Below are 24,469 nucleotides of genomic sequence, written 5' to 3'. Positions count from 1 at the left end.
TTGGTCCCTATGAGTTTGCTGTAGTGAGACTAGACTAGGCTACTTTATTTACATATTTTGGATGAATCAGTTTAAAAGTTGTATTTTATATGACATGCTTAACTCTCCCCCCCCCTCCCCCCCACACACAAAGAGAAACCTGTGAGAAATCCATTCAGTGTGTGCATGAATGCATTAATTTTATATAATAGCGACATTTGTCTTCAATATACCTTCTCTGTAGATAAAATTCAATACTAGGGTGTAATGAAAATATTTTTATTGTAATGTAGAGACTAGGGACCAATTTAATTGCAATCAAGGAATAAAAATAACAATAAATCAGTTTAAAAAAAATTAAACCTTTACTTTAAATGATATTATTTTATTGCCTAGCTAAGTAATTTATTCAAAATATTTCACATGGTTTTTTTTCTTAGCAACCCGTTTTTTTTTTTATTTTCTTTTTACCATTTTATGACTAGTCAACCTGACATGTATTTAACAAGATATACTCACTTTGCTTACAATGATTAAGTGATAATGAAGACAACGTGCTTTAAAATCTAAACAACTTGCTTATTTTCACTTCCTATACATAGTTTTTACATGAACTGCATTCTTTAGTAATCCTAATAACCTGCCAATAAATCATCTCATGTACCTCAAATGGTTTCTATCAACTTTAACGATATTACAGCAAATACAGATACCAAAATATGTCCTTATTTCCTATTAATTTTGTCTTCCAGATGATGTATAAATACAATAAACATAACACTGCTACAATTCAAAGCAAAATTTGAAATTCAAATAAAGATTTGCAGTTGCATCGCACTATAAATAAAGTACAAAATTCTTGGCTGACATTTAAATTCAGCCATTCTGGATAATTGTTTTAAAAAAATTTACACAAAAATATTCAATCACTGAGGAAAAAAGTTTTGTACAATTCACAGAATTTCGAACATGAATAGGCACAAATTATCATTCTAATAAATGAAGCAGATAATATTAGCTAAATTATATTTATTTGATAAGTACAGAACATAGAAAAATCAGGCAAATGGCTCCATGATCATTTCGCAATAACAATGGACTTCAAATACAATGCTACACAACTTATCACTGGCATGGAATGCATGTCTCAGCATTTACTGCCACTTTGGACCAATATTAAATTGGCTGCATAAAGTGTCAATAAAATAATTTCAAAAATGAATTTCGTTCCCACAGAGAACACACAATTGAGATAAGGGGGAAAAAAGTGTTGCACCACATTTTTGTTGATTAATACATTTTTTTTTTCCTAGTTAACAAAGAAAAAAAAAAAAAAAAGAAAGAAAAAAAGTCCATCAGTTTTACACAGCAGTTCACTCATTTATCACAGAAGTGAAACTACTATTTTACATATTTATAGTAATTATTCTGAGCCCCCAGCTTGTTGGCCAGCATTTACACTCTGGGTTGAAAAGGAATGTGTTCCATCATGCACAACTAAACTACGCAAACAACAGGATAAATGTAAAATGGCCAAACCAAGATGGGTCAACTACCATGAGAACTGGTTACTAACAAGCCCGCCTTGATTCACCCACAACAATCATAAGACATGCAATCAGGCAACAGTTGGTGCTTACACATTAATGAAAGTAAGCTACCATCTTGAAGCACAGAGCTACCAGTTTCTGTCACATACATGCATTTCTTACATTGGGTTTACTTAATTTACCATTAATTTACTGATTGTGAGGAGTATGACAGGAGTACAAGATATGACTGAAGTAGTGTCCTATAGGCAATGGGTCATTCATCTCCACGAGTTCCCCGAACAGTACCTTGATGACGTTGCTGGAGAAAAAAAAAAAGTTTATTTGATTACAGTAACGAAAGAAAAAAATTTCAATGTTACATACTCCAAATTCAACAACAGCACCTGATTTTATGATTAATGATGATAACAATGTTTGACTATTTGTTCACTTATTCTCATAAGAGAAATATTTTAATATTCTTGAATAGGTATACTGTTATTCTGCCTACTTCAGATTAATCTTTTCTCCTATTCCTTTATTTAAGAAGAGTAGGCTGCTAATTATGAGTTATCCATTTATGCTATACCATCATTTTGGATTTATATTCATATCTTTTATGTTAAAGAATTTCCTCATTCCATTGATTATCTATTGTAAAGAAATTTGGGATATTTAAATCTTGGCTTCAACTAGTAATGCTTTTCAGTACTATGAAAAATAAAGAGGACATAATCTGTTTGTTGTGTGAATCTGCTAGTATCCTTTTCCCTGAGGAATGATTATCATCTTCATGTGGAATTTTTATAGCTCAATGAATGAACTATAGAAAACGGATATCTCAATATTTCTTAGAGCTGAAAGGGGGGGGGGGCCTCATTTACACCATCAGTGCATCAAGAAATTAAGTATTTAGCAATTTAAGTGAAAAGAAAAGTAAGGCTGGCAAAAAACTACTGTTGATGGAAATGTGCATTACAAACTAGGAATTATGGTACATAGTTCATGAGTGAGACTGCAAGAATTAGCTATGAAGTAGATATTTTTGTTCCCAGGTCAAAATGCTAAATTATTTTCCCTACCTATTGTACTTCAAGAATGAAACTATTCTCCCTTCCAATTGAAGAATGGCTTATTTTTTTCATTTTATTCTTGGAGATTATTTTTTTTTTCAGCTATGTTGAGACTCAACTCTTTGCTGCAAGTTTCTCATTCCAGTTATGGCAAGAGCAAGTCAGTGCCATTTCAGCTAATTAAACCCACACAAAACATGTTACTGGTGTTCACCAGTGTGAGAAAAATTCTTATATTTATGGATATATTAATAAATCATTTAATCATTCATAAATATTATACACACATACGAACCTAATGTGTCATCTGACCCCGGTTAGATGATACATTAGGTTCGACATCACCATTGTATAAGCAAACCCCACTTTTTTTTTTTTTCATGCATGTAAATGATGTAAACAAAGCATTTATGCTATATATATATATATATATATATATATATATACACAAATAAAAAATTTAGAATTATTTTTGAAAATAAAGAAGTTATTCTGAATAGCTTAATTTAAGGAAATATGCCAACCTGCTTGGTCATCAAACTACACCATTAAAAGTTTTTTTTTCATTTTGGCAATAAGATCGTGGCACGTGTTTATGGATAAGTACTATTTATTGGTGTAGTACTTTTCTCTTTACTTAGAACTTTATCTTTGTTTTTTGACAACTGCAACAACAGTAGTGCGTAGGTAAGTTTAGCTGCGGCCTGTTTCAGTGTTGAACACACTGTCAATAAATTTAATCATTTTAATCTTAGCGTGCAATATAAGAGGTTTATGAATCTTCTTTTCACTATAAGCAACAGCACTCCAACTTTACAAACAATAAAATGATAGTTATAATAAATGGTTTATAATTCAAAACAAAACAGTAATGCAGCAAGTAATGATGCAAACAGTTCATGAATACCACGCATTAGTTGACTCACAGCAGCATCATGCCGCTAAAACCATGTATGAGTGAACGCTGTTGTATAAACGGGCACTGGTCATAACTGAAAAGTCACATGAGCAGATCATCATAATACAGGATATTACTGAACTTAACATACACAAGAAATTAATTAGATTCCCACTGTTCCCAACGTGAAAAGTTGAGATTTTTAGGATGAATACCCTTCTTGTGACAGTATATGAGTAAGAAAATTATGGTCCCTGGAATGACCTGTCTTAATTAAAGCGATTAACACGTAGGAGTGCATTTTTCATTACTACCAAATGCCCATTCCCTCATTCATTCATGTGTTTAAATTGCTAAAGCTGTTAAGTCACCTTTATTCACCCATACTACAGATAATATTTTGATTTCATTAAAAGCATTTAAATTTATTTATAGGTTCGTTGTTGTTGTTGCTGCTGAATAGTGTTTTAAGAATTTTAATCTTCTTTTAACGTTATTTTTTAATGTCCTTAGAATTTGACATCATTTTGTCCCATTTGCTGATTGACCACAAAGGCCAGTTTCCGATCCATGGAATTGTGATTAGCTATCCCCAGATTAATGTTTCATTGTCTGTGATTCTCCTTGGGATACAGAAAGGCAAGTTTCATTTCTGATATGAAATCTGTATTCTCCATAATACCCTTTGGGTTGGATGAGTGAATCAAATAAGTAGAATGATAGTTTCTGGCAATTCATATTCCTTTTCTCTGTATTCTTGCAACTTATAAAAAAACTCACCGATGGAATTTAAAACTTAGATTTATTAGTTAAATGATCCACGAAGAAACCATTCAACCATAGAAGACTGTTTTTTCCAACCTATAGCTGTTCTACAAAGCTAGTGGTGTGCCCCAGGGTCTGTTTTGGGGAGCATTGTTGTTCAATTTGTATATAAATAACACTGGAACTTAAATAGTGATATGCAGTTGTTTGCAGATGATGCAAAGTTGGTAAGAATTATGAGATGTAGAGCAGATGTAGCTTTGCAAGAGGACTTGAATAGACTGAATGGGCAAGTGTGTGTGTGTGTGTGTGAGGGGGGAGGTGTCAGTTTAATGTAACAAAGTGCAAGACTTAAAAATTAGGGAAGTAAAGATGGAATCCAGAGTATAGGATTAGTGGGGATATCATATAGGAAGTTAAGGAGATGACAGATCTGGGTATGATAGGAATAAGGACATGAACTGAAATTTCATGGATATTTTTCTAAACTTGTGAGGAAAACACGGCAGATTATGGGAATGATGCAGAGAACACTAACATGTGAAATAATATTTTTTCAAAAGGATAAGGTATTGTAGAGGGTTCAGAGACAATTCACTAAGATGGTTTCTGGTCTCTGTAATGTAGAGTATGAATACAGATTGAGATAATGCAAACTGCAGAGATTGGTAGATAGAAGGAAGACATAATTGAGACATAAATTGGTCAGGGGTAATTAGCAGATTAATGTGGATGAGATTTTTCATAGAATGTATGAAACAGGGAGAACAAGAGGCCATCCCTGGAAGCTGTATAAAGAGGGTGTGAGGGAATCGGGCATGGAAAGTGGTGAGTGCAGAAAGAGTGGGACCTCTTAAGATGATTCTCTTAACTCCATGGAGGTCTGATGATAATAACAGTAAGAACAACAGCAGTTGTTGCTAGTCAAAATCCATTTACAGTTTAACTCTAAACTTGCTGAACCAACTTCTCTGCCTCCTCTTCTTCCACCTACTTCTGTTCTTTGAAGCAGCAGCAACATCTCCCACTCTGTTTCTCCCCACTACAACCTTCAGGTGTTCAAAAAAAGATGCCAATATGCTTATTCTTTAGCCCACACATGGGACTGACGTGTTATAGGTCTTGCAACCTTTCATGAGGGGAACAGATATATATATATATATATATATATTAAATCCCAGACTTTAAATTCATGAATTTCTAAAAGTATTACTGCACATTATGAAGAAAAATGGTATTAAATCTGATATCAAAACCAGAGGTACTCATTTCTTTACTTTATGCATAGTATGTTATACAACTAAAAAATCCAGTACAAGTCTGCACCATTCCCTAAGTTGAATAACTGCTGTAATAAATTTGGTATGAAAATCAACAATAAAAAACAATGAAAGTAGGCAGAAACATTAAAAATATCAACTGCATCGTGAATAGAGAACTCACAGAAGTAAAACATTTTGGTTGTTTAGGCACAATTTTTAGTGAAGATGGCAAATTAAATATAGAAATAGACAACTGAATTAGCAAAGTTCATGTGGCAGAAAGTCATTCAAGGTATATGGAATAAGAGAGAAATTAGTCAAAACACAAAATTGCTGTATACAAGTCAGTTTTCAAACCCATTTTAACTTGTGGATCTGACAGCGGAGTTAGAAATAACACTTATTAAAGACTGGATACTAGAGATGCGAGAGTTCTGAGAAAGAATGGGATGTCTAATAGATTTTATTAATAGCAGTGTCATATCAAAAATGAGATATTAGGAATGCTACTGTATCAATGTCCCTGCTCTACATGGATTGATACAGTAAGAAGCCTTATTGCAAAGCTGTGCACAATAATCCAGGGTTATAACATGAACTAAAAGTTTGTAATGGTACAACCATTTTCTCATCTCAATCTCAGTGTCCTCCTTATCACAGTAGCAATGCACTGTAATCCTCATAACACTTGCAATGTCTTTTTAACTTCGGGTTTCTAGTGACCATCATTCCTAGAACCTGAATTAAGCGAGTAACCAAATGTCTGTGCGAAAGTTGAGGGAGTGAGTTGGCCATTAATGTGTGATTGTTGTTCTCTGTATTGAGTCAGGCATTTTGAGGGAGCTTTTAGGGGCCCCACCCCATATGTGAGAGCAGTATTCAATAGTTAGGAAAATTTTTGATTTGTATAAGGTTAACATCTGTTCAGGGGTGAAGTAACATCTTGAGCAAAAGAGAAATCCTAGTTTTTTAGAAGCTGAGGATGCAGTGGTTGTGATTTGTGATGTGTCTATGCCAGGAGAGACTTGAGGTTGGGGTAATTCCAAGAAGTGAAATATCGAATTGTCTGGAAATTTGAGTGCTTATGAGAAATAAGACAGTGCTGGGTTTTATTTGCATTGAAATTGATGAGGTTATCTGAACTCCATTGGAGGATGGCTTGGAGATCAGAATTGAGGGCAGTGATGGTGGTTGATGTTTGGTAGGTTGAAGAGAATTGTGTAGAGTAAGGTTTATCAAATGTAAGGAAGGAGTGCAGTGTGATGTCATCTGCAAACTGTGTATTGGGTTGGAGGTCAACTGAAGTTGGTCATTGATATACAGAAGGAAGGGGGATTGGTGAGAGGACAGAACCTTGTGGAACCCCGGCATCAGTTGAATAGTCAGAAGATAAGGAACTATCCACCACCACACAGTGTGCATCCAGACAGAAAGCTGGCAATCCAACTGCAAGTCCTGAGACAGACCAAATGACAGTAGTTTGCTTAGCAAGTCTTTGTGCCAGACCCAGTCAAACACTTTGGAGTTATCAATTCGCCAAGCTTCTCCATGGCATTTGTCCAGAGATGGGTGCCATATGTGAGCAGCTCTCCTGTTGATCAGCAGCGACAGAATTCATATTGGTGATTGTTTTATTAGGGGATGCCTTCAAGGTAGTGTAGGAGTTGGGAACTGATGATTTTTTTTCCCCATTACTTCAGACAGGACTGAGGTGAGTGAGATAGAGAAGTAGTTATGTGGCAGTGATTTGTCACTTTTCTTAGGAATGGGTTGAATATGGGCCAATTTCCAGGCTCTGGGATAGATATCAGTGGAGTAGCAGAGTATATATAGGTGAGATAGGATAGGAGTCAGTTCTGGTGCACAAACTTTCAGAACAATTGGAGGAATGCCATCAGGGCCAGGAGACTTTTTTGTATCTAATTTGGACAGCAGTTTTCTGATCTCTTTCTGGCAAAAGGATATAAGGGGCATTGTATGCTGGGCATCTGGAATGGTTGGAGGGTATTTACCATTTACCAGTCAGTGATGCATGCATTGGAAGCAAAGCACGAGGCAACGAGATGGGCTTTTTCTGTAGGTGATGATGCAATAGAGCTGGATATGATTGGGGTGAGAATAGTGTTGGGCAGAAGTTACAACCAATTTGCTGCCAACTGGACAGTTGGAGGGCATTTACCATTGGCAGTTATGCATGCACTGGAAGCAAAGCATGAGGCCATGAGATTGGCTTTTTCTGTAGGTGATGATGCAATAGAGCTGGATATGATTGGGGTGGGAATAGTGCTGGGCAGAAGTTACAACCAATTTGCTGCCAATTGGACAGGCTGCTAGTTTCCTACTTTATGCTCTTTCAAACTGTTTTGGAAGTAATGATTTTTTTTTTTTTGCATCTATTTCGGGATTGAGTATAAAGTCTAAAGAAAGATGGAATTCTTGATTTGAGCCAGTTATGGAATGTTTGATTTTTCATTTGTACAGCCTTGGTGCATCTTTTAGAGAACCAAGGTTTAGTTAGGGAAATGGCAGGTCAGAGTAGTGTGGGGAATTTGTGTTTCCATGCCAAGGAGGATTCCTTTGGTGATAAGTTTCGGTGCATATGTTTGGGTTGGATGGCCAGAAGCAATAGTCCAACCATGGGAATGAGGCATAGAAATCACAGAGGCTGTCCCGCTTGACACTGTTATAATGCAAACTTGTATGGGAGGGGCTGTGTAAGTGTTGTTGCATGATTCTTGTGGAAAGGCTTAGACGTGGTTATACATTCTTACTAAATAGCTTAAGGAAATTACAACGCACAATAGAATATACACTAAAATAAATTTTAATACACTTCCAATATTTCAGCAACGTCACGTAGCCATTTTCACAGGAACTAAAAAAAAACAAGACACGTGCACGCAAGCACAACAAACAGTAAATGAGGACAAAGCAGGAAGCTATTCTTTCTCCTAAAAGTCCTGATGGTGCCCCCTAGAGGGCAATGTTGGTATTCTTGGCCGATTGGGCCGAAGGTCTTCTGATGTAAGTTTCCCAAATTTGGGGCAGTCTCATGCAACCAAATTTGTTGAGGTTTCGATATTTTCAACCAAAGAAGATCAAAGTTGGGCACTCACTTGCAAGGTATATCAAAGTGGATGTATGCACAGCAGCCACCCTTGGATCAACAGGAGTTAAAGAGTGTGTAGTTTGGAGGGTTGAGATGAATAGTGCTGGGGGAAAGTGAGATTTGAGTTTCTGCCAGAGAGAGCTGGTGGGGGTGTGGTAGACTGAAGATGATAGTGGACATCATTAAGGTTGCAATTTAGGCCATGGATGTTTGTGCAGTGGATAAGCAGGTTTCTGTGAGGTATATGTTTGACTGCAAGGATGTTGCACATTTCCTATGTAGTGCCTGCATATTGGTCTTCATAGCAGTACTAGTGACATCAATTGATTTTTCCACTATAACTTGTTTATAGTCAATGATTCAACTGTTGTCTCCACTTCAACATTTTTCTTCAAGTTGAATTGTCTTCGAAGATGGCCTCCTTGTTCCCTCTGTGCACATGTTAGGTCTGGTCAAGCACACAAGTGACTGGACAAGCATCTTTGAACTTTGATTGCTGTTATTAATTTAGATATGCTTCTCGGCGTGTCACAAGTCACTTTTATGGAGGTGTGGAAAGTTCATTCTGTACTTTTTATTCATGGATCCGAAACGATGGCACCTGCTGATATTTTTTAGAATCGATGTTGCATTCTTATGCTAATTTGATGATGTCTTCTTTTAGTGAATTTTATGTTGGAAAGTTTGAAACCAAAGCATTGAATTTTTTGCTAACTGTGATTCTAATCAGTTGGTTCAAGCTTAGTTTCCAGTGCTTGTATTTTAGAGGAAAAAGTTTTGTTCATAGCATTGATGTGGTGTTCAAAGTTTTCAATTCATTTGCCTAAGTTCAGGAGCTGTTTTACAGAAGGGAGGCACAGCAAATAGAAAAAGGGCTGGTTGAGATCAATAAATAGCTTGTGCACTGTCATCTATTTTTGTGCAGGAAGTGCAAAATATACTGTTTTTTTCCCTTTTATCAGTGACGTTAATTTTGCAACTGCGGCACTTTGTAGGTTTGTTGGTGATCGAAGGTGCTGTGCTGGTGAGACACAGGCTGCTCGTTCATAGTTAGCTTTTGTTGCTGTGATCTTTGCTTTATTATAGGATTTATTTCAGTTAGAGCTGAAAAAGAACTTTATTGATCTCCAGCTCATATAGAAATGGGCCCCCGGTAAAGTTTGTTTACATAGGATTCTCAGTCTGATAAGTGATTTTTAACAGTTAAAATGGTTTTAAGTATATTCATTGAGGAAGCCTTCACACAGAAGGCAAAGTTGTTCTGAAGTGATAAAACTGTTGACAAGGTTTTTAATAGTTTAGTCAGTAATGTCTGTTACTTTCATATGGAAAGTACCATGTTAGTTATTGAACTGTCTTAGACAAAGAGAGTTCAATGTTTCCCTTCATCTAAGAACAGTTCATAAAACAAACTTCATGACTTGAGATGTAAGAAGCATGATTTAATTTTATGTGATTTTGATACATATCAAAAAAAAAACAAAAAAACTCTTGGATTTACTTTATCTTCTTAACTCATACTTAGTTTATCCTCCTGAGACCTGATATGCAGATGCTGCTTCTCTCAAACAATCCCTGATTGTTTGAGAGAAGCAGCATCTGCACTACTGATTTTTTCCTTGCCTTAAGCAATGGCACTGCTCCAAGCTACTTCTCAAGTCTGTCATAATTATCAGCTTTATACTTCAACACAAACCTTTTCTTTATAGAGAATTCTGCATTTAATAACCACCCAGAACAAGACTGCACAGTCACTTTCCCTATTTGAAGGCAGTGTGTCAAACCTGGTTATGGAATAAATCTTCTGATGCTAAACTGGATTCAGTACTCAAAAATTTTGGGTCCCCTTCCATGCCATGCTTTTTCAAGTAATTAGTGTAACAGCAGCATAAATTCTATTGTTCTTTATTTTTTCCTCAAGTTGATGCGATAACCTGCTTTTTTTGTTTATTTTTTAAGGTGTTTTTGCAATTAACAATTGGAGTTTATTCATTTTTAAGATAATGATAACATGCTGTTATTGGCCACAAGTGTTAGATAGCATGTCGTTTTTCAGGTATGTGTTTCCGGTACTGGCATTTTCATATTTGTGGCTGTTTTTGTTAGAGTATTATTATTATTACATGACACCTCCAGGGAGTCCAAAGACTCATCGAGGGGGGGGGGGGGGGGCACATACTCCATGACTCTCCATCTCCACCACTCAAATCCACCAACTACAACTACTTACATCATCTACACCAACGGCATCTACCACCGACCACCACCACTAGTATTTTCACAGACAATCACAAACATCCATGTCCATGGTTGGATTCGAACCTGCAACCTTTTGGCTGGAGAGCAGATACACTAACCGCTCGGCCAACTAGGTCAGTATATCTGGTGACATGTTAGTTTTACAGCAAATATTTGGTTCTTAATTCCCATCTCATATTGGTTTTTCATATGTGGCTTTTTGTTTCTCTATGGGAGGTTGTACGTTGGTTTTACTGACTTTTAGAGATCAAGCTAGATTTCTAAGGCAACAGAAGTGTTTAATAGTATATCGGCATATCGTGGTATCAGTGTTTGGTATTGATATCAGCAATTTTGCTTGTGGAAAGATAATATGGTCAATGTGAAGTTTGCTTTCTAGGGCTGAGGTTTAGAAGTATTTAGTATATTTTTGGTTCTTGGTATTGTTTGCATTTATTATTACCTGTATTTGTGTTTTATGTTTAGTTTGTTATAGCTTATGTTTTGTAATTTAATTTTTCAGTTGTAATAAATTATGTGCAAACAGTAGTTTATGAAAAACTTATCTTTATTAATTTTTTTGTAAATTCTTGCATTTTTCTTGCACTTGTCAATAGTTATTATTGTTAATATGAAGTGGCAGTTTTCTGGCTCTTCTTGTCAGATTATTGTTGATACTGATTGTACTATTAGTATTTCTTTTAATTAATCATCTTCTTGAGCTGTTTCTGACTGTCTGCACTCTGTATACTCTTGACATCTCAGCTGTATGCTGGATTAGTTGTCATTATAAGTGGGATGGTGATATTTGTCACAGTACACATGTGTACAGTGTCCTATCATCAATATTCCTTCCAGTAACATCACAAGATACACGGCTATGGAGGTTTTGTTGACCGATGAGTTATTGGAGACCAGTAGATTTCATCAGGTTGTACCACTTACTTTCCAAATGTGCTTTCTTCTTCCCTAAGAAGAAGAAAGCACATAATTTAAGCCTACCATGAAGTTATGTTTATATCCTTGCAAACAAGCTTAATGCATGCTTCCCTGGCTGAATCAATGTTTCTTCAGATTTTGCCAATGAGTTCTTCAAGATCTGGTTGAAATGCAGAATGAATATTGTCTGCAACTGAAACAGACAATATTCAACCAGAAATGCTCAAATAAAAGTTTCACAGCCACTGCACTGAATAATCCATAAATCCTGGTCAGAAGGCTAAATTCCAGATCATCACAGTAGAGCTCTCTTAGTACACATCTATGAAAAGGGAAGTAAAACTGAATGTCAGAATCACAGAGGAATTTCTTTACTTAGTGTGCCAGATAAGATTTATGCAAGCATATTTGAGAAGCTAAGAAATCACCTCTTTCACAGTTTGACTCCAAGAAAATTTTCTTCCTCTTCATTAGTCTTTGGGAATAGACTTTCAGCTTTTACTTTTATATATTTTCAAAAAGATTGAATCTGTATGTCTTCAAACCCAATGTCAACAAGTTTCTCTTTTCTCCAGAACTTTTTGCTTAATCACCACAACCACTCCATGCAGAGGCGATATAGCAATATTGATACGCTCCCTCTGACCTACATTAGCAACTAAAAAACTGCAAAAGGAAATTTTGGAACTATAATAATAGTTCAAAAATGAAAGAATTGTTTGGGAACAGACATCAATTCACCAATTTTTGAATCATTATTCTAGATCCTGCTTTGTATTTTGTAGTTTTTCAGTTGCTAATTAAACAGAGTGAATAGAGTGTATATGTAAGATATGATAAATAAATAAATATGTACAGTTTATACATGTGTGTGTGCATGCATGCACACACATTACTAGATCTATATGTCATGTTTTACGCATACTTTCTATTCACTGCATATGAATAATCTGCTGTATTGTATATATCTCTATATACAAATATTATAATTAATGTATTCAAGGTCGAAGATGTATGCTGCCTTAAAACCTTGTGTGTGCAGTTCTCAAACATCTGCATTCAGAAGGATAAACAAATTCCAAATACATAAAGTTTTTGTTTGAGTTGATGCATGAGAACAAAAATTAAGTTACAGTTCTATTAAGAAGTGAAGAGCATGGTTGTAATTTCAATATCCTTTGTGAAAAATCAGAGATTCTCAAAAGCAGCAGGAAATTTTACTGATTTGTAGAGTTGCTGATATCTTAACATCTTTGTCACCACATGACTGTTATAGATGTGGTACTTGTATTACTTAATTTTACTTGTAAAACTAAGCAATTTACATATCATATAACAGTTAATAAGACATCAAAATTTATCAGTAACAAAATGGCAAAATATCAGTAATTTTGCTGGTGATATCAAAAACCAGCACTGTACAATCCAAATAAATTAACTGGGTATAAGCAAAATATTAACTACTATATGACTATTCCTCCATTTAATCTTTTTACAACAAAATGCAAACTTACCTCATCTAGTTCCCGTTTTGTTTTATCTTCTATTTCCCTGATATCCTTCATTGTCATGCCATGCCACCGATCAAGCCAACAAAATACTTGCCGGTGAAAATTTAAAAATATACGCCGTTCTGTCTGCGAAAAGGTGGTTCAGTTTTAAATAAAGTAGTGAAGAGAATTCAGTTTTTTTTTAATAGATAAGAATACATAAAAAACACTGGAACTATTAATATAAAACAAATTATTACCAACATACACTATAGTGTTACACACTGATAACCAAGAAGGTAAAATTTTCAGTTATCATGGTGTAACAAGAAAATAAAAATATAAAATCCTATGTAAGTAGCTAATACAAGATATTTAAAGACAGAAAATATGCTTGCATCCAAGAAAATTAATTATAGCAGAAATCGTTTAACTAAATAATAAAAAAAAGGGATTCTTATTACAAAAAAAAAAAAAAGGATATGGAAAAAATAGGTTAAGTAAGACAAAGAAGATTAGAGATAAGAATTTGTATGTGAGAGGCTAGTTTAACACTTGAAAAAAGGAGATTAAAATATTCAAGTAAATTCTAAAAAGGGGATTAATTTAGTATAGAGGCTAGCTTAAAACAAATGACGATCACTCAAGGCCAACTCCCGAAGTGAGATGTCGTCACGTGCAAGGAACCGTAGCATGTTTTGGGCAGAAAAATTTAATCGGTGAGTGAGATCGACTACAGTATGGGGGGGAGAAAAGAAATTGAAGAAGGTGCCGATAGGAACCATGCAGATAAAAGGATTAGGAACCCCCCCCCCCAAGGTTTCTTCACGAAATTTTCGTATAGGTAACACTGGTTTTCCTGAGTGATGGCATAGGAGTTATCTCCATCTGACGCAACAAGGAAACAAAGTGTGTGGGAATTCGATCCCGTATTACTATTGGAAGAGACGAGGAACGCCGTGTAGTTACAAGAAGTAAGGAATTGTCTAAGTATCTCATCATCCAGTACTCGTATCGAGGAAAAGAAAATCCATACAGAAATCCGTGCCCACGTGATGAGTTCCATAATGATAGAATAGAAGATCCTGCGTGTGTCCTTTATTCAAGCACGAAAGGTATAGATCGTGAAAACCAGGGTTCGTCCTAGAAAGGTACTATAAAATCAATTGAAATCGTATATAGTTGCAATCATTGTTAATTACTGAACAGTCGAAGATATACTAGGACTTTAGTACAAATCAGAGTAAACTAGTTTATATTATTTGATAAGCATTCATGTGCTAGAGATTTATGTATGCACATGGTATTTCATATGAGAGTGTCTTAAAGGTCAAATGTATGTATGGGCATAGCGATAGGACAGTTTAACCTATATTGTTTGTTTTATAAGTTAGATAAGGTAGACTGAATATAAACATTAATGTCCATGGTAGCATGGCAATATAGAGCATTCTGACTAGTATAAGGTTAAGTAAAGTGTTAACTTGTTCCAGGATTATATGTGTATATTTATATGTATAAGGTCCCGTTATGACGGCATGATCGCAAATTCCCATATAGGATTTTGCCCTAATACTTGTAATTTGCTTGTGTAATTTGTAATTTTATTCTTAGTTTTGAGTTGTGTTTTATATAATAGAAATTGAATTGTACCATGTTTAAGATTTTAAATAAACATTTGTTCATTAATAATACAGTTGTCTGAAATTGCTGCCTAATGCACCACTTGAAAAACATACGAGCCTAATCACGCGGGAAAAATTTAATGTGTTAGGTTACGAGATAAAGGGTCACGACTGCTTAATAGTTTCACACTCAAACATATTTTTGTATTTGCTCCTTGTTTTCGAATTATATATCCTAAACTAAATGTCCTGAAAGGCGCAGTATAATATAAATATTAGGGACACTAAGGGGAGAAACGGCTTAAATATTTGAATTTTGTAATATCTCATGCATAGTTAAGTTTTGAATAAAGATAAAATTAGAGATTCACTTGGAAGGATAAAAGAAAGTTTAATCATCGTAGATAGGAACACAACAACAGGTAGCATATCTCTTATGAAAACGTGATAAGCATATGCTTAAAAAAATGGTTTAATACATGCAAGAAAAATTAGAATTAAAATCGATAATTTGCTCACTGTGACATCAGCATCATTCTGGGAAAGAGCAAAAGAATTAGTTACAACATCAAAATAGTAACACAAGAATGAAAGTATACTTCCACGTGTCTCGGTAGCAGCTGAGCGAACAGGAAAGAAAACACTATTAAAATTCCAGGGAATCAGGTATAGTTGTGTAATTCAAAAATAAAAATATTTGAACAATTTATGGTGATTACTTTCCAAAACTTGTAGATAGGCATGCAGTCTGATTCAAAATTAGGATGATAATATAGTGTTTTGCACATTTCAAGGAATAGATGATCAAATTTAAATCTACTATAGCGTAACATCTTTGTCTTATCCAACTATCTAGTGCTGATATATGAGAAGCAAGGAATGAACCCTCTGTTTATTCCTGAAATGTTATGTAATCTTGGTGGGTTTTTTTTTAAAATTCTGATCCTGATCTAATTTTAGCACAATGAGCAGTCTACACAAAATAACAAAGTGACATCAACAGAGTACTTGATAAACACTAGGCAACCTTAGTGGAAGCATTTTATCTTCACTAGATTGTAGAAAAGAAAGGAACTTCCATGCTGGTTTGAAGATAGTATATATAGATTGTATTTGCAGAGAATTTTTGCTATTTGTTCAGAAGTCCCTTTAATGTAGGATAAAGAAATCCTATTAACATCAGATTGCAGTCTGGCTGAAGGAATGATAATTATCAATTATTTTTTGCAGAAGAAAAAAAATCTTTCATCAGGACAATTCACATGCCCACAAAGGTGTTTTGGCAATGGGAAAATTAAGGGAGCTGCACTATGAATTGTTGGAACATCCACTCCACCCTATTCCCCAGATTTGGCTCCCTCTGACTTCTATCTCTTCCCAAAACTAAAACTTTTCCTCGCTGGTCAGCATTTTTCTTTGAATCAAGAGGTGATTGCAGCTGTAGAGGGGTATTTTGCAGATCTTACTGAGAACCACTACAGGGATGGGATAATCGTGCTGAAGTATTGCTAGAATAAATGTACTAGTCTTAAGGAAGACTAATACATTTATTAGTCTTCCTTAAGAAAAATAAAAATAATTTTGAAATTTTAAATTGATTTTGTCATTGTTAGGCCAAGAACTTTTAAGATCACCCTTGTATAAAACTTCAATACTGAAAGTGAATTCAACAACAGTCTATCCTTTCTGGATACCTTATCGCTCCATAACTCTACACACAATACTTTGATGGACTGATAATTTTTAGTCATCCAAAACATCAAACTTAATGAATTTCCCTACAACTAAAACAGTTATTTTATACTGTTTTGAAACACTCAAATTTTTTCAGCAAGAAACCAAAATTGAGAGTATGAAAAATTTAATATCCCCAAACTAATAATCACTTGGCATTTTGCACAAAGCAAAATGCAAAAACCTAAAAAGCAAATCAATGAATTTCTATTCACAACACCACCAATATATAGATTATTTGTAACTTAAAGTTACAGCTGATTTATTTTTTTTGTTCCATATCTGCAATGTGCCCCTCGTATTTCTGCCATTTATTCATCCTGTGAGAGTAGATCTTAAACATGCTCCCCCCCCCCCCCACACACACACATGAGAATGGCGACTTTTTTGTTTAATTTAAAGTCCTAAAGGTTGTTCCTTGCATCACACAGGATGCAAATTCACATATTTTGTCATCACAACTGATTGTACTTAAGAAGATATTTATATTGATATTTGGAGCAATGTTAGCATCAATATCAGGATCCTCCAAATGTTATGAAAGTTCAAATTAAGAATAAAATTGCTGTTTTCGTGAACATGATCTTTAAAAGTTAACTTGTTCAAGATAAAAAATTTGAGATTAATAAAACCAAAGTACATAACATGCTAATCCTAGATGTTTATAAATTCTAATAACTTTTCTCCTTTCTTCTTTACAAAATATGAATACCAAACTGTCCAAATTATCCCTTAAAATAAGGAAGCATTTTTAAAAAAAAGTAGATGTGGTACCAGCCGACATTTACAGTTAAACCGAAAAAATAAAATAAATAAAATAGTTGACAAAAAAGTAGGAAGCATACAGATCCTAAAAGAATTTAAAACTGAATCTCAAGTAAAATTAAATAAAATTTCAAAATAAAAGTTCAATGATAAAACTTTTTAACTGCAAGCAAAAATCATTAATTGGAATTCATCTAGTAAAAACATCAAAGCATTGATATATATATAAAATATAGAAAGGAACTATAAAGAAAAAAGAAAAAAATATATAAAGAAACTGAGTGTAGACAGTTTCTTAGCTAGGAGGTAATTTGGGTTGTCAATTTGTTTGACTACTGGCCGAAGTGACACATCATTTCTGCAAATTTTAGAGGACCACATTCTTGGGATATTGGTATGTGACATTAGCTCTTTAACCACCAAACTAGCACTGGCATGTTTATGTTTCAATAACTACTTAGATGCATCCATTAAAGTTAAGAGAATATTTGGATACCATTGAAATAAATAACATGGATATGAAGCTTATATTTATGTTATTTTATTCATATGGCTGTTTGGGTGGTTAATGGTCTGAGAGTTACACCAAAACATGGTAAGCCCATAGTTTTTGGAATGAAGAATGATGATTACCATGTAATAATGAAGGAAAGGATTAGGAAAAACAAAATTACAGGACAGTAATTTTGTTTTGCTATCGAGACATGTAGTGAAGTTGTCAGCAGATAGAAAAATAAGAGCATGATTCTGACACAGGAGGTAAAAACAAAGAATAAAAAAAAAGAAATCATAGAACAAGTTTCTGGTTAATGTGAGAATGCACTCAGAGAATACAGAGAAAAAAAAATGAAGACGAAAGCTATGTGTAAATATAACTAAATAAAAGTTCATGGAAAGAACATAGAAGAAAAATATCATGAAGGCAGCAACATGATTTAAGAAGTTCAGAAATGGAAGAAAGAATAACACACAACAAATCCAAAATGATAAAGGAGAAATAAAAAAAGCTGAAGAATAAACCCATAAAAAAAAAAAAATTGAGGAGAACCTATCCATACTTGAGATTGAACAGGACATCAGAAACCTGAAATGTTCAAAGACAGCTGGAATACATCCTGAAAAATGATTGTATAAGTTTGGCAGTGGCCACAGTACATAATTCAGAAAGTTTGGTGACAAGATTGAATTGGAAGCCAAATGATTTATTTTACCAATTTATGAAATGGAAATAAAACAATGTGGAAAAGGAATTATAGAATTATCAATTACATCCTTGAAACCATTAACAGACAAAGCACTCAAAACTGACTCTGGTAACCCATTCAATTCATTCACCACTCTCAAAGAGAAAAATCATCCAGAGTGGTGGAGTTAGATTCAATGTCGGTTAAAATGTACTGACTCCAACTCTTAACGAATTTAAATTTGCGATATAAATAATATGTTCAAATTTCCTATTTCACAGATAATTTCATTAACTTAGTTTTTTTTTTTTTCCAGGTTATATTTTAATTTCAAGTTCTTCATAAATTTCAAAATAAAACATTTTATGATAATTTATATATATTATATTAATGAAAGTGGCATCACATGAACAAAATTCACAATGGCAAAAAAGTGTCAACAAAGTCTGCTGTTTTCGAACACTTAAAAGTTTAAAAACCACATCATGGAAATGGCAGCAAGGAATAGTGTAACTATCCTTCCAGATTTGGTTTGATTTGACAGACTGATTTGGAGGAAAATTGTAGATAGGAAGATAGTAATGATGTAAATTTTTCACGTAATACTATCATATCCCGTATACCACCTTGAGGGTACACGGCAGGAGTTTGATGATGAAGATGAACTTTGGGGTGGAGTGGGAAGATGTTGAAATAATGTTTTTCAAGTTGTAATTTTATGAAAATAAAAATTCCAAAAATGTTTGGATTGTTCTTGTATCACAAGTCATTAAAGGACATTTTTATAGCACCATGCATAAGCAGCATCTAAATACCCTTTCCTAAAAAATCACACAAAGAGCATTACCTTTTGGATGAAGGATTCAACTCGATTCTGTAAACCAAACCACTTGAACTCCACAGTCACTAATTTATATGCACACATTACTGGATTTACTTCTTTCTATATAGGAAGAAATATACAGAAAATATATTACCATAGTAACTTTTTTTAAGATCAAAAATAATCAGCAGTTTTTCAAATGTAAATAAATAAGTATTTCTAACTTATTTTGATAAAACTAAAAGTGCAGTAGTAATTTTTCAGAATTATTACTTCAAACAGTAGTAACAAAACTGCCAGTGAAGCATTTCTTATGTCACTTAATCAAATGACATTTGTTCCTGTGAGGTATTTCCAATTCAGGAAAAAAATAAAATAAAACCAGATCTGGGAGTTATTTTGATAAACAGGGCAGGAGAGAGAGAGAGAAAGGGAGGGAGGGAGAGAGAGCAACTTCTAACAAATACACAAAATTATCCACAAATGTGGCAGAGATTATTTATCATATGAAGAAGGAACTGGTTGGTTCCTCTCAAATGAAAAAGTAACTATATTGAAAAGGAAGAATATTTAGTTAACTAAACTAGTTAAGATATTTCTGCATATTCCAAAACATCAGTGCATAAAACTAAGTGAATGATGGCAAATTCAAATGAGATATCAACTGTGAACCTAGTTCAAATTTTAAGACTATTAGGACTTGAGAATGGGGAACCATTTCCAAATGTTGGTTTGGAAAATGCACCTGCTAGTTGTCACTAAAATTACAAGTATCACTCCTCAATCAGACTGCAACAGACGTAAAAAGAATTGCCATCTCCAATGTTAAACGGACATTAAAACAAATAACATGAGTACTTCGCACGTTTATTAATTACGCACCACTTTGCAACCATTGCAGAAATTGTTTTCTTTTCTACCTTCTACTATTGATACATTATGAACAAAGTTAGAAAGAGAGAGCACCTTGTAATATGTTGTATTCAGACAATAAGTGGAACAAAAGCCGATAAGATGGAACAGAGTATTAGATGAAAGACTGAGAGTTAAAAGAAAAACTGAATATCTGGTAGGTGGTCAAAACATTGACGCTGAAGAAGATGTAGTGCTGAATGGAGAGGTCATCAAGAAAGCAGATAAATTCAAATATCTGGGTTATCAGTAGTAGAATTCAGGCAAGATGGAAGAATTGGAAAGAAATGTCAGTAATTTTGTGTGATAGAAAAATTCCAGTGAAATTCCAAGGAAAAATATACAGAACGGTGGTGAGACCTAGAATGTTATATGGAATGGAGATACTGCCTATGAAGAAGTCCAATGAAAGTAAGATTAGTGCTTCAGAAATGAGGATGCTTTGATGGTGGTGTGGAGTAATGGAGAAAGATCATGTGAGGAATGAAAACATCAGAGGCACTGTATAGGTGACTGCAATTACCAACAAAATGCAAGAAGCATGATTAAGATGGTATGGACATGTAATGAAGTAAAAAATATGGACAAAGTATCATAATGATGGAAATACGAGGAGGAGGAAGACCAAAGAAGAGGTGGAAAGATAATGTAGAGGAAGATCTGAAGGAGAAAAACCTGGACAAAGATGCAGTCTGCAACAGAAACCAGTGGAGAAGACGTGTCAGAAACAGTGACCCCCATATACCGTATTTGCCAGCGTATATGACGCACACACCTTTTTTTTGTATACAATTTTTATGGAAAAAAGATTTTTTAGATCCTCTTCCTGGTTCCGCCAAGTTCTCATCATTTTGTCAGTTAGGGGTAGGCCCAAATGCTCTCTGCAGCTCTGTTTCCATGTTCATTAGCATACTCAATCATGTGTAGCTCGTATGCAATATTGTAGCAATGCCAGAATTTTTCAGCTATAATTTGCCAAATTTTAGAGAAAATTTAATGGCAGAAATTTATCACCATTCACAATAATCACGACAACAACTGGAAAGTTTAAACGAACAGGAACACAGCTGTTATATCTGTAATTCGTCGGCTGTGTTACTGTTATATCCTTACATTCATATAATGTTATATCGTAAATTCAATCCTATTATACATTAACTTACTGTCTCTAGAACCTATCCTTTTGCTTACTCAAAACTTTGTACAATCAAAGTCCTACCGGCTACTCTATTGTTATGTCGCTATCTCTCTATATTATATCTTATTCTACCTCTATAATAACTCTCCTTCTAACCTATTGTCGTGCTCCTAAAATACTAATTCAGATTTATTTCCTCTTCGGATATTGGCAAAATTTATATTTCGCTGCGCCAGCCAATATCCTATAACAGAAGAGACTCTTGTTCAGGGAAATAATTCAAAATTTAAAAGGATACACACAATAATTTATCTCACGTTAGCGCTGTGCAGATTCAGTTAGCAGTTGTAGACCGAATCTCACTTAAACAATTATATCTAAATTCCTTCCCGCCAAAAAGGTTCAATTTCATAAGTGGTGGTTTGAATTCGTAATTAGGCATAACTCAGGTATAAGGTACAAAGCATGTTTATTGGAAAAACATAAAACATTTTACAGTTATTTAAGTTTAAATACTCAATGGATCCAAATTCACTCTAAGTTAAGGGTTATACTAAATCACAATGAATCAGAGCAAGTTAAATCCTTCGATTATGAAAGGATAAGATTAGCTTTAAGCAAAGTACTACTACTATATAATTCCCTTCACAAGTTACTCACAGAATACTTATTTAACACTTTCATTAATACTCTATCAATGATTACCTTAATTCTAAATTTTATCTAAAGCAAGTCTAGCCATTCACAAATCACTGCCTATTTAACAACTCTTCTTTGCTCCACAAGGGCTTAATTCAGTCAAATTCTCACTAAAAGTTCTCTACTAGTGTCCTTTAGTTACAACACACACAAATTTCCTTTTCTTCTAAACAAATTTTAACATAGAACAAAAACTCTTACATTACCGGATCCTTTCAGATTTCATGCGGCCATCTCGTGTAGGTCTGGATTACCGTACTGCATAATCTTCGGCTGTCTTTGCGTCTGGCGATGTGCTATGCTTTTTCTTCTAAATCATTTCCGACTGTTGTGTGCTGTCTACCGCTCTGCAGGAAACTTTCTCCAATGGAACATTCTGCTAAGGCTTGATTCCACATAGGCCGTCATATCGCGATCAGCTCCGCTTGAAAATCTTCAAGCATTCTCAAGAAAAGAACCCGCCGTCCGTCATTACCGTAGCCGACCCACCGCTCTCTCACGAATCCTCCAACAAACTTGCCCTAAAACTCAAATCCGGCACTCTAAGATCAAAAGGCCCTGTAAAACGGCGTGCATCGTCTTTTATTCGCCCTATTCGGGCGCCCTCTATTCAATGCAGTTTTCACCCACAAACCCCATCGTTCATGCCCCTTGGGTGATCCTACACTCTCGCTAACCTGTCCGGTTACATTATTCTAGGAAGGCACTCTGACGTCATATTTCCGCGTAGGTATAGCCTCCATCGCTACGCTCGACTCGTACCGATTATATGCGATTATTCCGGATTACTATTATAAAATTTTCTCGGAATTTCGCAAAGTACTAGACAGCTTACTTGGGAATTACAAATAACCTAGCAATAACTCTCACTATATCGCACACATGGACTATACATTATTACAAGACATAAAACAACACTTTATAATTATTAGCCGATGTGCAGATATTTCCTTAATAAGTAGTAATTTGTCATGTTAATTCCTGAATAAAGAATTTACTTGTAAAGCTCTGCATTCAGGATCTAACAGCTGTAATCGTCGATGTCAGCACATGCGCATCCACTTAACTCTATGTAACTGGAATGCTCTCACATACCGCGAGGAAGTTAGAAAGAAATCGCGTAACTCAGAACAGAGAAAATTTCTGGAAATGAAAGTAATAAAAAACTGAGTATCGGTGTATAGGACGCACCCTGTTTTTCAGACCTATTTTCAAAGGAAAAAAGTGCATCTTATATGCCAGCAAATACGGTATACTCCCACACACACATACACCAAATCAAAGTTAAAAAATCGTGGCGAGAGATATATGCTGGGATTTTTGGAAAGTTTTTCAGGAAAAAGCTAAATAGACATTTATAATTAAATCCTCAGTATTCGTTATAATTTATAATTGCTCACATTATTTATAAAATGAATGTATTTAAATTTTAATCATAAACGTTATTTATGTGATCAGCTGCTCACCTTCATCATGCAATATATTTGAACCTTTAGCAACAATGCTTCTGTAATTAAATTAAAACATACAGTTATCTACCCAAATAGCATCATCTTCACTCTCATACAAGGCATCAGAGAGATGCTGGTTTTTAAAAAACTCTTGGCAATTATTTCTGGTGAAATCATGTCCCAAGCTTTCGAAATCCAGTTGCACAATAGTCCTAATGATGGTCGGTTAATCTTCCCTGCCGAAGTCAGGTTGTATCCACTCTGTGTAGAACCTAAACTTCACCTCATTCATTTCCACCCCCACGTAATTCAAGATCGAGTAGAAGTCAATGCTCTCACTCCCATATTTCCTCTACCGGTTTGCTTCCATCTCTGTGCATATGACTGGTGCGGTATTAACAAAAGATCACGTGACTCATTGACAAAGGCACTCCGAAGAGTGTTGAGTTGAAATGTTGATTCTCTTCAACAGAATTCTAAATATCTGAAACTGCCATAACAATATTCATTAACTATTTCTAAAGTTTTAAACGTTTTTCGTGTGAAAGGTATATGTAAAACTTTTTAATTTATTTTCTAATAAAGTAAATTCATGGGTGCGAGATATATGTGAGGGGAAGTTATATTCAATACAGTAGAAATGGGAACAACTGAAGAAGTAGATTTTCATAACAAATTTATTATAGCAATTATTCAATTTAGTTAAAGAATCATGGTGACTCAATACTAGATGCATTTAGGAGTACAGGATCTACATAAAGCAAAGAACTAAGTCTGATGTCCAATTCTAATATCAGGATTAATGCAACTTTCTTTCATAAAGTGATCTATATAGATGTGCATAGCTGTCTAA

At 34.5% G+C, this 24,469-nt stretch overlaps 1 protein-coding gene across 1 annotated transcript in view; it reads right to left on the bottom strand.

The window, feature by feature from the left end:
* Positions 1–244: 244 nt before the first annotated feature.
* LOC150097905 (phosphatidylinositol transfer protein alpha isoform-like) overlaps positions 245–24,469 on the bottom strand; it is a 193,685-nt gene continuing 169,460 nt past the window's right edge. The window contains exons 9-11 of the mRNA XM_090406086.1: positions 19,441–19,536; positions 13,310–13,432; positions 245–1,830 (exon numbers count right to left, since the gene is read on the bottom strand). Coding sequence (XP_090262212.1) covers positions 1,786–1,830; positions 13,310–13,432; positions 19,441–19,536 — 264 coding nt within the window. The 3' untranslated portion in view covers positions 245–1,785. The remainder of the gene's footprint in view (positions 1,831–13,309; positions 13,433–19,440; positions 19,537–24,469) is intronic.

The sequence above is a fragment of the Typopeltis vanoorti genome, chromosome 16 (genome assembly GCF_054136105.1).
Source record: "Typopeltis vanoorti isolate ZY-2024b chromosome 16, IOZ_Tvanoo_1.0, whole genome shotgun sequence".
Classification (NCBI taxonomy): domain Eukaryota; kingdom Metazoa; phylum Arthropoda; class Arachnida; order Uropygi; family Thelyphonidae; genus Typopeltis; species Typopeltis vanoorti.
The sequence above is the reverse complement of the archived record's forward strand: the minus strand, read 5'-3'. Positions and strand labels throughout refer to the sequence as shown.